The sequence below is a fragment of the Leucoraja erinacea genome, chromosome 33 (assembly GCF_028641065.1).
Source record: "Leucoraja erinacea ecotype New England chromosome 33, Leri_hhj_1, whole genome shotgun sequence".
Classification (NCBI taxonomy): domain Eukaryota; kingdom Metazoa; phylum Chordata; class Chondrichthyes; order Rajiformes; family Rajidae; genus Leucoraja; species Leucoraja erinaceus.
In genome coordinates, this window is record NC_073409.1 from 1,992,730 (window position 1) to 2,007,859 (window position 15,130).

General features: G+C 47.8%; 1 protein-coding gene across 2 annotated transcripts in view; it reads left to right on the plus strand.

Annotated features, from left to right (window-relative positions):
* The first annotated feature begins 7,778 nt into the window (after positions 1–7,778).
* The window catches only part of zgc:162879 (ras and EF-hand domain-containing protein), a 47,484-nt gene continuing 40,132 nt past the window's right edge, over positions 7,779–15,130 (plus strand). The window contains exon 1 of one of the 2 annotated variants that reach the window (XM_055661031.1): positions 7,779–8,272. In XM_055661031.1, the coding sequence (XP_055517006.1) occupies positions 7,959–8,272 (314 nt within the window). In that variant the 5' untranslated portion in view covers positions 7,779–7,958. The remainder of the gene's footprint in view (positions 8,273–15,130) is intronic. The other variant, XM_055661030.1, reaches the window with a different exon arrangement.

Sequence of the window (15,130 nt, forward strand, 5' to 3'; positions counted from 1 at the left end):
GGTAAAAGACTAACTGCAGCTCGTAGCTTCAGTCTGAGGAAGGGTCTCGACCCGGAGCGTTACCTATCCATGTCCTCCACGAACGCTGCCTGACCCGCCGAGTAGAGTTTAGATTAGTTTAGAGATACAGTGTGGAAACAGGCCCTTCAGCCCACTGAGTCCGTGCCGACCAATATATTCTGTGTTATCCCAGTTTCGCATCCTACACAGTAGGAACAATTTACAGAAGCCAATTAACCTACAAACCTGCACGTACGTCTTCGGAGTGTGGGAGGAAACTGGAACACCCGGAGAAAACCCATGCGATCACAAGGAGAACGTGCAAACTCCGTACAGACAGCACCCGTAGCCGGGACCAGCATTTTATGTCACATCTCTAGACTGTGCCCACATATTGCCTTGTGGGATTGCACACCAGGTCCACAGATGCTGAATATCCCTTGGGCTGAAGGGCCTGTTTCCACACTGTATGACTCTACAACCCTGATGACAACTGAGTACTAGCCAACATACCTTTATTATAAAAACAATCTCATGAAGCAATTCCTTGCTGTGATGTATTTTGTGTTGCACAGTGTCATTTTTCACTTGGTTTGAAAAGATGAACCAGTTACACCGGATGTCTGATGGTGACACACCTCACTGGCCCTCTCTATTTACCCATTTAACCATGGCTACTACTTGGGAGTGGTTACCTACTGAACAGGCTTTACTGAGAATACTCACCTGACATCACTGGCTCAATATTAACCTTATCTAAGAAAGACATTGTCAGGACTCTCAACGTTCCACATCTCAAAGCTGCAACTGTGATTTTCCTGTTCAAGAAGGAACTGCAGATGCTGGAAAATCGAAGGTAGACAAAAATGATGGAGAAACTCAGCGGGTGCAGCAGCATCTATGGAGCGAAGGAAATAGGCAACGTTTCGGGCCGAAACCCTGAAGGAAATAGGCAACGATTCGGGCCGAAACCCGGAAGGGTTTCGGCCCGAAACGTTGTCTATTTCCTTCGCTCCATAGATGCTGCTGCACCCGCTGAGTTTCTCCAGCATTTTTGTGTACCTACTGTGATTTTCCTTACTGTCTGAAGAAGGGTCTCGACCAGGGATGCTGTTTGTGTTTATCTACTTGTGATTTTCCCATTGATTTGTTCCCATTTCCTATTTTATTGCAGACAAATTATTTTAAACAAGGAACTGTAGAGGCCGGTTTACACAGAAAGACACAAAGTGCTGGAGTAACTCAGCAGGTCAGGCAGCATCTCTGGAGAACATGGATATGTGATGTTTCAAGTCAGGACCTGAAGAAGGGTCCTAACCTGAAACGTCACCTATCCATGTTCTCCAGCGATGACCCTGGTTCAACGGGTGCTGTTTGAACGGAGTTTGCACGTTCTCCCTGTGACCGCATGGGTTTTCTCCAGGTTTTCCTCCAACATTCCATAGACGTGCAGGTTTGCAGGTTAATTGGCTTCTGTAAATTGTCCCTGGTGTGTAGGATAGAACTATTGTACAGGTGGTCACTGGTTGGTGTGGACTCGGTGAAATAAAGGGCCTGTTTCCAAGTTGTATCTCTAAACTAAAACAAAACATTCCACAGCCATTGAAGTACTTTTTCAATCATGGCACATTAACAATTTGCTATTCAAGTGTCACGCTTATAAAAAGGTGAGGTTTGCTTTTAAGGGTGGCACGGTGGCGCAGCAGTAGAATTGCTGCCTCACGGCGCCAGAGACCCGGGTTCGATCCTGACTACGGGTGCTGACTGTACGGAGTTTGTACATTCTCCCTGTAACCTGCGTGTGTTTGCTCCAGTTCCCTCCCACATTCCAAAGAAGTACAGGTTTGTAGGTTACTTGGTATAAAAGTAAATTGTCCCTTGTGTGTGTAGGGGATCGCACAGACTCGGTGGGCCGAAGGGCCTGTTTCTGCCCTGTATCTCTTAACTAACAACTAATCTAAAATTCCATGAATAATTCCCTTCCCAATTCCAACGTGTGGAACATGTGTCACTAGCATGATAGGCACGAAGCTATTGTTTTATGTGGCATACCAAACTGACAGTTTCGACAAGTAGTATCAATGTTATAATCAAGTTGATGTTTTCTGTACACTTAAAATTAACTGCAGGGTTAATGGGTTTAAACTTCAGCTGGGTGAACAATGGCACCTTCTGCCAAAGGTTACTGCCGGCTTATGGAAGCATAAAAACATAGACAATAGGTGCAGGAGTAGGCCATTCGGCCCTTCGAGCCAGCACCGCTATTCAATATGATCATGGCTGATCATCCAAAATCAGTACCCTTCTTGTATATGGCGTGCACAGCCTAAAGTTAGACAACTTGTTCTATTTGTTCTTATTTGATTGTGCATGCCAGGTTGATTGCATTAGTTGAAACAGGGCGGACCACCTGAAGGTTGCAATCTCCCACCCCAATCAGTACCACGTTCCTGCCTTCTCCCCATATCCCTTGATTCCGTTAGCTCAAAGAGCTAAATCTAACTCTCTCTTGAAAACATCCAGGGAATTGGCCTCCACTGCCTTCTGTGGCAGAGAATTCCACAGATTCACAACTCTCTGGGTGAAAAGGTTTTTCCTCATCTCAGTCCTAAATGTCCGCCCTCTTATTGTTAAACTGTGACCCCTGGTTCTGGACTCCCCCAACATCAGCACGCCTTCGAATATCTCCTTCAAATATTTGCCACTGGGGACAAGTTGCTGAGGGGGGAGTTGGGCGATGCTGATAATGAATTGATTCTGGCACTTAAGCTGAATTTAAACCTCACCTCTCTGTTCATTGATAAAGTAATTGTCAGCCAGATATGAACAAACATGAGCTGACCACAAACAGTGAGTCAGCAAACCGTGATTCTGTCCCTCCATTGATTTAAAGGGAGTAAGACTACAGTGATGTAAACAAACTACTGACATAAAGAATTACAAATATTTCACATTAATGGGATTACGTGTGAGGAACAAAATGAAGGTAATAACAACTCAGCTGGGTACGTCCCTGTCACCTGAAGGATTCAATTTTGTGCGGCACGGTGGCGCAGCGGTAGAGTTGCTGCCTTACAGCGCCAGAGACCCGGGTTCCATCCTGATTACAGGTGCTCTCTTCACCCGAGCTACAGGGAGAGGTTAGGCAGGCTAGGACTTTATTCGTTACAGCGCAGGAGGATGAGGGGAGATTTTGTAGAGGTGTATAAGATCAAGTAGATGCACAGTCTTTTACCCAGAGTAGGCAAATCAAGAACCAGAGGACGTAGATTTAAGATGTGGGGAGAAAGATTTAATGGGAACCTGAGGGGCAACCTTTTTACACTAAGGGTGGTGGGTGTATGGAACGAGCTGCCGGAGGAGATAGTTGAGGCAGGTACTATCGCAACGCTTAAAACACATTTGGACAGGTTCATGGATAGGATTGGTTTAGAGGGGATATGGGACAAAAGCAGGGTGGTGGGACTAGTGTAGATGGGACATAGAAACATAGAAATTAGGTGCAGGAGTAGGCCATTCGGCCCTTCGAGCCTGCACCGCCATTCAATATGATCATGGCTGATCATCCAACTCAGTATCCCGTACCTGCCTTCTCTCCATACCCCCTGATCCCCTTAGCCACAAGGGCCACATACTCCCTCTTAAATATAGCCAATGAACTGGCCTCAACTACCCTCTGTGGCAGAGAGTTTCAGAGATTCACCACTCTCTGCGTGAAAAAAGTTCTTCTCATCTCGGTTTTAAAGGATTTCCCCTTTATCCTTAAGCTGTGACCCCTTGTCCTGGACTTCCCTAACATCGGGAACAATCTTCCTGCATCTAGCCTGTCCAACCCCTTAAGAATTTTGTAAGTTTCTATAAGATCCCCTCTCAATCTTCTAAATTCTAGAGAGTATAAACCATGTTGGTTGGCGGGGGCAAGTTGGGCCGAGGAGCTTGTTTCCATACTTTGGACTCGAAGACTCTAATGAAGCTAAAAGAGATTTAATAAATGCAACAATTTAATCCATGTTAATTTACATTCAACCATATTCTTAAACTTGCAGAATATATTTCAGTGGCGGTGATAATGGAGCTATTATACACGTGGTCAGAATGAATCATCAGTATTGTGGTTATTAGGCAGTTAGAGAGAGTGAATCAGTGCACTGCAGAATGCCAGCCTGAGCCATAGAGTCTTTAGACTTTAAAGATCCAGTGAGGACACAGGCCCTTCAGCCCACCGAGTCCGTGCCGTCTAGCGATCCCTGTACACTAGCATCATCCCACACACTAGGGACAATTTACCATTTTTTTACCAAAGCTAATTAACCTATAAATGTACACGTCTTTGGAGTGTTGGAGGAAACCGGAACACCCGGAGAAATACTACGCGGTTACTGGGAGAACGTGCAAACTCCGTACAGACAGCACCCGTAATCAGGATCGAACCTGGGTCTCTGGCGCTGTGAGGCAGCAACACCACCGCTGCGCCACCGTACCGTCCGGGAGTTGGGAATCTGCATTTATAAGAAACAATTTGCAAGACCTGCACACATTGATGCTGGGGAAGGAGATAACTGTGAGATGATTCTATAGAGCAGGTGGACACAAAACTGACGGCATGAGTTCAAACAAGAAATCTTACAGTCAGGAAACAATTCTTCAAACAAAGAGCCCAAACCTCAGAATCATTGAACAAGTGGAAACAAGGGACCAGAACCCAGCGATACAAGTTGAATGAGGTATTTCCCCCTCAATTAACACCAGCAGAAAAGTACATTAGCATTCCGATCCTCGTATATGCTTCTGCGCTGTGAGGAAGGACAGATGCCGTGTTTCTCTGCACAGCCATGTAACTGTACCTTAGAGTGTAGAAACAAGGAACTGCAGATGCCGCTGGTTCATATACAAAAGGATTTTTTTTTAATTACATTTTTTAATTTTCCAGCTTTCTGCTCGCCCCAGCAGAGACATGGCCAGACACAAAATGCTGGAGTAACTCTGTGGGCCAGGCAGCATCCCTGGAGAAAATGGGTTGGTGATGTCTTGGGTCGGGGCCCTTCTTCTGTTTGATGCAACCGACCTCAAACATTACCTATCGATTTTCAGTCTGAAGAAAAATCTTGACCTGAAACGAGACCTATCCATGTTCTCCACAGATGCTGCCTGACCCACTGAGTTACTCCAGGACTCTGTGATGCTGCCTGACCTGCTGAGTTACTCCAGCACTCTGTGAAACGTCCCTATCCATGTTCTCCACAGATGCTGCCTGACCCGCTGAGTTACTCCAGCCCTCTGTGCAACGTCCCGTATCCATGTTCGCCACAGATGCTGCCTGACCCGCTGAGTTACTCCAACACTTTGTGTCCTTTTGTACTTTAACAGTGAATTAGTTGTTAAAACACTTCAGCTTGCTTCCAGTGCCTGGTTTCATTCATCACCTCCAATGCTCTCTGTGTGGAGTTTGCATTAACCTCAGCGACTGTCATTTACTTTGGACTGTGTCTGGTACTATGGTTGCTAAATTATTGTTAAGTGTGGCACAGCTGGTGGAGCACCAGAGACCCCGGTTCGATCCTGACTTAGGGTGCTGTCTGTGTGGAGTTTGCTTGTTCTCTCTGTGACCACTGGGTTTTCTCTGGGTGCTAATGGTTTTCTCCCACATCCCAAAGACGTGCGGGTTTGTAGGTTAATTGGCTTCTGTAAATTGCCTCTAGTGTGTGTAGGGAGTAGATGAGAAAGTGGGATAACAGAACTAGTGTGAACAGGTGATGGAAGGTCAGTGTGGACTCGGTGGGCCGAGCGGCCTGTTTCCATGCTGTACCTTTCAACCAATTAGTCAATATTTTTTTTATTATTATACATTATCGGTGTGTTATTGCGTTTAGGAGCCCGCTCAGCTGCTGCTAATAAGAATTTAATTCTAACGTTGCCAGCACGTATAACACAGGCACAAGGAACTGCAGGTGCCAGTTAATAAAGACAGAAAGTGGTGGAGTAACCCAATGGGTCAGGAAGCATTTCTGGATAGAGACAAAGAATGATTGAATGAATTAATTAATGTATGAATGAATGAATGAATCGATCAATCAATCAATGCATGATTGAATGAATGAATGGATGAATGAATGCATGAATGAATACTTTATCAATGAATACTTTGTTGTCACAATGTGACCAGTCGCAGTGAAATTCTTTGTTTACATACTCAAGGTATGCGAATAGTGGCCACGTAAAGGGTGCTGACAAGGTTACAAAGTACCTGTACCAGGTCCCTCTTTGTTCTCTCCCCCCATCGGTCCACATCGGCAGGGACCAAATGCAGACTGGGTGACAGTTTTGCAGAAGACATTCGCTCAGTCCGCATGGCCCCAGTACCTGACCTCCCAGTCAACTCCCCTTCCCATTCCCACACTGACCTTTCTGTCCTAAGCCTCCTCCATTGTCAGAGTGAGGCAAAATGTAAATTGGGGGTAGAGCATCTCATATTTCTCCAGGGCAGCTCACAGCTTAGTGGTCTGCATATTGAAGGAAGGAACTGCAGATGCTGGTTTAAACCAAAGATTAACACAAGAAGGGTCTCGACCTGAAACGTCACCCCATTCCTTCCCTCCAAGAGATGCTGCCTGTCCCGCTGAGTTACTCCAGTACTTTGTGTCCATCTTCGGTGTAAAGCAGCATCTGCAGTTCCTTCCTACACAAGTTTCACACAAAGGGTGGTGGGTGTATGGAACGAGCTGCCAGAGGAGTTAGTTGAGGCTGGCATTATAGAAACATAGAAATTAGGTGCAGGAGTAGGCCATTCGGCCCTTCGAGCCCGCACCACCATTCAACATGATCATGGCTGATCATCCAACTCAGTATCCCGTACCTGCCTTCTCTCCATACCCTCTGATCCCCTTAGCCACAAGGGCCACATCTAACTCCCTCTTAAATATAGCCAATGAACTGGCCTCAACTACCCTCCGTGGCAACGTTTAAGAAACAGTTAGACAGGTACATGGATGAGACGGGTTTGGAGGGATATGGACCAAACGCGGGCAGGTGGGACTAGTGTAGCTGGGACATGTTGGCCGGTGTGGGCAAGTTGGGCCGAAGGGCCTGTTTCTGCGCTGTGACTGTGATATTTGCGTTCAGGTGAGGGTTTTTTTTTCAGCGGACAAAGACCAGAGATGACTCCAGCACTTTGTGCCTCGACTTTATACATTCTCCACCCTTGCATTATTCCACCTGGATAATATAAGGGTGTATATTCGCTTGGGTCTGAATCCTCCCGGCTCACCCAACGCCGGCTGAATCACCTGGGCAGTGGCGAATGAAACGTCAAAGACTGTTTGAGGTTTGTGGCGCTGGACTGGTGGATTGTTTCCGCGGCGCCGCTAAAGGCAGGGCGAGAAATCAGGAACCAGGAAGAGTTTGTACAACTTTGCTCAACACGTCGAGGAGAAATCTGATGCCCTGTGTGTCACCTGGTAGAGATTTAGTGTAGACTTGAGCCCGAATCCTGCTTTCCCGCGGTGGGCTCGGCTCACTCTGTCTGTCTGTCTGACTCTGTCTGACTGTCTGTCTGACTCTGTCTGACTGTATTTCTGTCTGTCTGTCTGTATTTCTGTCTGCGCCTCTCTCTCTCTCTCTCTCTCTACCTGTCTCACTGATTCTGTTTGTCTGTCTCTCTCTCTCTGTACCCCTGTCTGTCTCTCTCTCTCTCTCTCTCTGTCTCTCTCTCTCTCTACCTCTGTCTCTCTCTCTCTCTCTACCTGTCTCTGATTCTGTCTGACTCTCTCTGTACTCTCTCTATCTCTCTCTCTGCCTCTGACTGTGTGACTCTCTCTCCCCCTCTGTCTGCCCCGGTTGCATGACTGTGTTACTCCAGGAGCTGTTGGCCGAGGGCCGCTGACACTTTCCGTGTGAGCAGGGGTTTGGTTGGAGGCGGGGAGGGGAGGGGGTAGGGTCTCCGGGCCAGCGGGGCAGGCGCGATGAGCCGGCCGGACCTGCGGAGGCTTTTCTCGGCGTGTGACCTGAACCGCTCCGGGGAGATCGAGCTGGAGGATTTCTGCGGCGTTTGCCGGGAGCTGGGGGTGTCCAGTTGGCAGGTGTCGCCGCTCTTCAACAAGCTGGACGTGGACAATGACGGCTCCATCAACTTCAACGACTTCACGGCCGGGTACGAGGAGGTGTCCGAGGTCCTTCACCTCTCCTCCCTCGGCAGCGACGGCCCGCAGGCGGCGCATAGACTCGACCACGATGAGCTGCAGGAGAGGTTCGGGGATGGGGTGCAGTTCCTGCGGAGGTAGGGGCCCGTCGACCGCTCCGTGCCCTGCCCTCACCTCCCCTCACACCTCCCTCCCCTCCCCTCACCTGCCCCTCATCTCCCCTCCCTCCCCTCCCCTCCCCCCTCCCCTCCCCTCCCCTCCCCTCCCCCTCACCCCTCCCCATCCCCTCCCCTCACCCCCCTCGCCTCCCCTCATCCCCTCCCCTCCCCTCCCCTCACCTGTCCTCATCTCCCCTCCCCTCACCTCATCTCCCCTCCCCTCGCCTCCCCCCCGCCTCCCCTCCCCTCCCCTCCCCTCCCCTCACCTGTCCTCATCTCCCCTCACCTCCCCTCCCCTCCCCTCATCTCCCCTCCCTCCCCTCGCCTGCCCTCCCCCCCTCACCCTCACCTCCCCTCCCCTCACCTCTCCTCCCCTCTTCCCCCTCACCTACCCTCCCCCTCCCTCACCATCCCCCCCCCACCTGTACTATTTTTTTTAAGTTGCTGTTTTTTTCCCCCTTTCCCCCCCCCCCCCCCCCACAATATGTAATATGTAAAAGAATATGTGATTCTGTTCCATTCTGTTTGTAGTTTGTTTGTTTGTTTGTTTGTTGCAGAAAGTCCGCGAGCATTGGCACTTTTCATTTCACTGTACATTCTCGTATGTGTATGTGACGAATACACTTGACTTGACCCCCTCCCCTCCCCCTCAGAGTGAAGAAAGGTCCCGACCTGAAACGTCACCTATCCATGTTCTCCACAGATGCTGCCTGACCCGCGGAGTTACTCCAGCATTCTGTGTCTATCCCTCCTACACCGGACACCCCATGGTCCCCTCCCCCTCCTCCAGACTCCCCCTCACCTCACCCTCCCTCCTTCACTCTCACTCCTCGCTTCATCTCACCCCATCTCTCCCCTTGGCTCCCCTTCATTTCAACTCCACCCTGCATCTCACCCCATCTGCTCCACTCAACTCCTTCACCTGACACCCCTCACCCCCCCCTGACCCCCCCCCCCCTCGCGCCTCTACAAGTCCTTGTCTCCTTTCCTCATCACCCTCACCTCAATTCTTCACCACACATCCCGCCCCATCCTTCTAGTCCCCCCCCCCTCTCCCCCCTCCTCCCCCCTCTCTCCCCCCCTCTCCCCCCTCCTCTCCCCCCCCCTCTCCCCCCCCCCCTCTCCCCCCCCCCCCCCCTCTCCCCCCCCTCTCCCCCCCCCCCTCTCTCCCCCTCTCTCCCCCCCTCTCTCCCCCCCCCTCTCTCCCCCTCTCTCTCCCCCCTCTCTCCCCTTCTCTCCCCCCCTCGTTCCTTTCTCTCATTTCCTTCCCTCTGTCTTGTTACATCCTGAATGGACATTGCCATCTATTTGGAAACAATGGGAAGAAGTGATGTTGATCTATGAATATTTACCATGGAATCAATGTGTGGAACTTGGAGCTGCTGTTCACCGTGTGTCTGGCACGCTGATCTTTGGCAGACACATGATGTTTGGAATCAAGAGAAAATGCATTCCGATAGTGTCGTTCACCAGCCTAGTGAATATTGACTTCTCTAACTTCAAGTAACCCTTGTTTTCCCTCTCTCTCCGTCCCTCCCCACCTTAGTTCACCGACTAGTTTCACTTCCTCCTGATAAAGTTTTACTGATTGAACGCCTCGTTGTCACCTTCCCCTCAACTAACAAAGAAAGAACTGCAGATGGTGGAAAAATCAAAGGTAGACAAAAATGCTGGAGAAACTCAGCAGGTGAGGCAGCATCTTTGGAGAGAAGGGTCTCGACCCGAAACGTTGCCTATTCCTTCTCTCCATAGATGCTGCCTCACCCGCTGAGTTTCTCCAGCAGTTTTGTCTACCTTAGCTAACAAATGATCATTTAAGAAATGTAGTCAAGATGTTTTCAAGAGAAAGTTAGATTTAGCTCTTAGGGCTATTGGAATCAAGGGATTTGGGGGAAAAAAGCAGGAACGGGGCACTGATTTTAGATGATCAGCCATGATCATATTGAATGGCGGTGCTGGCTCAAAGGGTCAAATGTCCGACTCCTGCACCTATTGTCTATGTTTCTACATTTCCATTCTACATTGTCCCCTTTGATCACTCATTTTCACACCGTACCCTTCCATATCTCATGTCCCCCTCTCCCCTGACTCTCAAACTGAAGACAGGGTCACGACCCGAAACTTTACGCACTCCTTTCCAGAGATCCTGCCTGTCACTCTGAGTTGCTCCAGCATCTCTTTGTCTATCTTTGGTGTCTGAAATATCTTGTGTGCATTGATCTGCAATGTAATGCAAAAATAATAATGCCTGAGGCATGGTCCATTAAAGGCCGGCTAAACAAATGTGTCGGAAGGAACTGCAGATGCTGGTTTATGCTAAAGATAGACACAAAATGCTGGAGAACAGGTGGTCCACAAATCAGGGCCGGCAATTGATGATCTGAGGAAGGGTAGAGCCCACAATGATCCATTGTTGGCTGGGGAAGGTGTGATTACAAGCGGGATCCAAAGATGCCTACAGTGGAACCTTGTCAGTCTTTGTCAGTGGAGGGATGATTAATAGGCTGTCAAATGGGGAAACGAGAGACTGCAGATGGTGGAATCTCAAACAAAATACAAAATGCTGGAGGAACTCAGTTGGTCAGGCAGCATCTGTGGAGGGAATGAACAGACAATGTTTTGGTTGGGGTCTTTCTTCAGGCTGGTTGAGCGGTGGGGACAACAGTAAACCCATGATAATCATGTATAGTCTTTTTGCTTAGTCATGTACAGTATAGTCTTTCCGCTGACTGGATATGGATCGCACGCAGAAAAACCCTTTTCACTGTACCTCGGTACACACGATAATATCCCTCTACACCCTGCCTTCCATGGGCCTGTCTAACAGTTCTCTAACGCCACTATCCTATCTGCCTCCACCACCACCACCCTGGCAGTGCGTTTAAGACCCCACCACTCTGTGTAAATAAAAACTTGCTCTGCACATCTCCATTAAACTTTCATCCTCTCACCTTATAGCTTCTAGTGTTGGACATTTCCACCCTATCTAGACTTCTCATCGTTTTAAATACTTCTACCAAGTCTGCCCTCAACCTCTGACATTGTAGGGAAAACAATCCAAGCCTATTCAACTTGGTTAGTGCGGGTATCATGGGGCGAAGGCAGGAGAATGGGGTTGAGAGGGAAAGATTGATCAGCCATGTTTGAATGGTAGAGTAGACTTGATGGGCCGAATGGCCTAATTCTGCCCCAAGAACCTATGAGTTGATGAAGGTCTCCTTGTAGTTGAATCCCTCTAGTCCCGGCATTCATTGCACAATGCAGACAGTCCGTGTTAAACATTGACAGTCATTAATTACAAACATTAGGATATGCGGATAGTCCTGAGTAGAGTTTCATGTTACAGTGATAGAGTCGCCACTTCAAAGGCATCATCATCAGTAAAGTGCATGCTTGACATTTGACAACTGCAGTAGGTGGGGAAGAGCCAGGCGTCATGTAAAGGAAGGGAGGGGCAACATAGTAGCAAACGAACAACATGCCTTCAATGTGTAGGAAGGAACTGCAGATGCTGGTTTACACTGCAGATAGACACACAAAGCTGGAGTAACTCAGTGGGACAGGCAGCATCTCTGGAGAGAAGGAATGGGTGACATTTCTGGTCAAGACCCTTCTTCAGACTGAGACTGAACGTGCCTTAAATAATTTTTACTGCTTTTCTCAGGTGATAATACTGTAGCTTTTTAATAAATCTGACTCTCATATAAATGATTTGATTGCTGGTATATTGCAGTACACCTGGCCTAAGGTAGGTGTAAAGATGGAACAGATTGATGTAATCTGAAAACTATTGCCACTAATTGGCACTTTGGTTGTATGTGGGTGAGGTACACCGTGATTATACTGTATCTTCCTTGATGTTACCGGCACAGTTCTAACTATAATTTACCACATTAGTTTAGTTTAGTTTATTATATTTGTCATGTGTACCAAGATAGACAATAGGTGCAGGAGTAGGCCATTCGGCCCTTCGAGCCAGCACCGCCATTCAATGTGATCATGGCTGATCATCCCCAATCAGTACCCCGTTCCTGCCTTCTCCCCCTATCCCCTGACTCCGCTATCTTTAAGAGCCCTATTGAGCTCTCTCTTGAAAGCATCCAGAGAACCGGCCTCCACAATACAATATTTATTGTCATTTGAACCTCAGTGAGGCTCAAACGAAACAAGGAAATAGGCAACGTTTCGGGCCGAAACCCTTCTTCCTTCGCTCCATAGATGCTGCTGCACCCGCTGAGTTTCTCCAGCATTTTTGTGTACCTTCGATTTTCCAGCATCTGCAGTTCCTTCTATAACAATAAATATTGTATTGTATTGTCCACCGCCCTCTGGGGCAGAGAATTCCACAGACTCACAACTCTCTGTGTGAAAAAGAGTTGCAGCTATCCTGACAGTGGAAGGACATTACATGATTACAATCAAGCTGTCCACAGTGTACAGATACAGGGAATTATGTTTAGTGCAAGATAAAGGCCAGTAAATTCTGATTACAGATATTCCACCTGATTGATTTCTTACTCGTTACTCTAAAATAGACACACAAAGCTGGAGTAACTCAGTGGGACAGGCAGCATCTCTGGAGAGAAGGAATGGGTGACGTTTCGGGTTGAGACCCTTCTTCAGACCCTAAACCTTTACTCCGTGAGCTACCACCATAATGTGGCTGATCTACAAAATGCAGGACAGTCACCAGACTGCGCTACTTTAAAAAAATATATATATGTTAATTTTATTAGAAGCAATTGTACAAGGAGAAAGTAATCGATACGACGATTATACAATTTTCGTACAGCTTCAGTTTTAACATTTTATAAACTAATAACTAAATCGGAAAGAAGGGAAAGGAAGAAGAAAGGAAAAAGAAAAGAAAGAATTTCGATAAAAGATACAAAAGAGAAAAAAGAAAAACCCCTGAACTAACGAAGAAGTGAAAGAAGCGGAGATACATCCCACTGCCCTTCCCTACGCCCGCTCACCCGACCCTAGCGTCGGTTTTGAATTTATGTTCAACCATTATGTTGCTGAAGAAATTCAATGAAAGGAGACCATATTTTGGAAAATTGATCAGACAAAACCAAGCCTTATTTTTTCTAAATGTAGTGTATGCCTCCGCTACTTTAAAAGACCTCCTAAACCTGTGAACTCAACCACCAATATGAATAGGGTGATTTCAGAAAGGTCACTGGAGCGTAGATCCGCACCCACGTGACCAAAAATCTCAAGTGGAGGACATGCTAGACTTCCGGTACATGTTAGTGGATGGGAAAACACGCACTTTCCCACCCGTTAAAAACATAGAAAACAGCCAGGTTTTGATCTGCAATTTATTGTACCAGCGACCGTGAGGCACACGCTACCTAATTTACCCTAAGAAATTAAAGAGGGAGCTTTGGACCGGACATTTGCCGTGGAGATTTAAAGGTCCAAAATATCAGGAATTATCGCGTTTGCTCGCTGAATTTCATCAAAAATAAGGCATTAATGCCGTACTTTTGATGAAATTCAGCGAGCAAACGCGATAATTCCCGATATTTTGGACCTTTAAATCTCCACGGCAAATGTCCGCTGTTCACTTCCGCTGGATTGGCACCTTCAGCTCCCTCTTTAATTTACCTTAGTTTCTATCTTTTTTTTTAAACTGTAAATCTAGGTAGCTGTGCCTCACGGTCACCCCGACTGGCACAATAAATTGCAGATCAAAACTTGGCCGTTTTCTATGTTTTGTACCGGAAGTCTAGCATGTCCTCCACTTGAGATTTTTGATCACGTGGGTGCGGATCTACGCTCCAGTGACCTTTCGTGAAATCACCCTATTTGGGCAGCACGGTGGCGCAGCAGTGGAGTTGCTGCCTCACAGCGTCAGAGTCCCGGGTTCGATCCTGAATATGGGTGCTGTCTGTACAAAGTTTGTATGTATTCCCCATGAATGACTGGGATTTCTCCAGGTGCTCCGGTTTCCTCCCACACTCCACGGACATGCAATGCAGGTTAATCTGCTTTGGTAAAATTGTAAATTGACCCCAATGTGCCGGATAGTGCTAGTGTGCGGGGTGATCGCTGGTCGGCACGGACTGGGTGGGTCGAAGGGCCTGTTTCCACGCTGTATCTCTAAAGTCTGAAGCTCTAGGTGAGTAGAACATCACTATCTACAAATCCTCTCCAATTTGCTCACATCTGCAGGTCTGGCAGCATCTCTGGAGAACATGGACAGGTCGAAAACCTCCTTCAGTCCCTGAGTCAGTCAGAGGGTCTCAACCTGAAACGTCACTTATCCATGTTCTCCAGAGATGTTGCCTGACTGGGGCGAAAAGGATACTGGCTGATTAGTTTAGTCTAGTTTGAGTCTAGTTTAGTTTAGATTAGTGTAGTGAGGTGATGCAGCATCAGTTCACCAAGTCCGCGCTGATTGTTCACATGAGTACTGTGTTGCCTCATCCACTGCCTACACACTAGCAGCATTTCACAGCTGTCAATTAACCTACAAATCCGCACGTCTTGGGATGTGGGTGGTACCTAGAGAGTCCACGCGGTCACAGGGAGAACGTGCAAACTCCACACAGACAGATGCCGAGGTCAGGATTGAACCCTAATCGAGTCTCTGGCGCTGTGAGGCCGCAGCTCCACCAACCCTGCCACCCTGTTGAGTTATTTCTTCCTCTCAAGAATCAGAACTAGTGTACAACATCACCCTGACTATACCAGTTAATTATTGATTGACATCTTTGTTCTAACTAATCTCTATCCAGGGCCAGAATCAGCATGTTTCAGTTTTACAGACGACAGAGTTAATGGTGCCGTCTGTATGAATATCGTGTTCTGGAGAGGAGTGAGATGAGA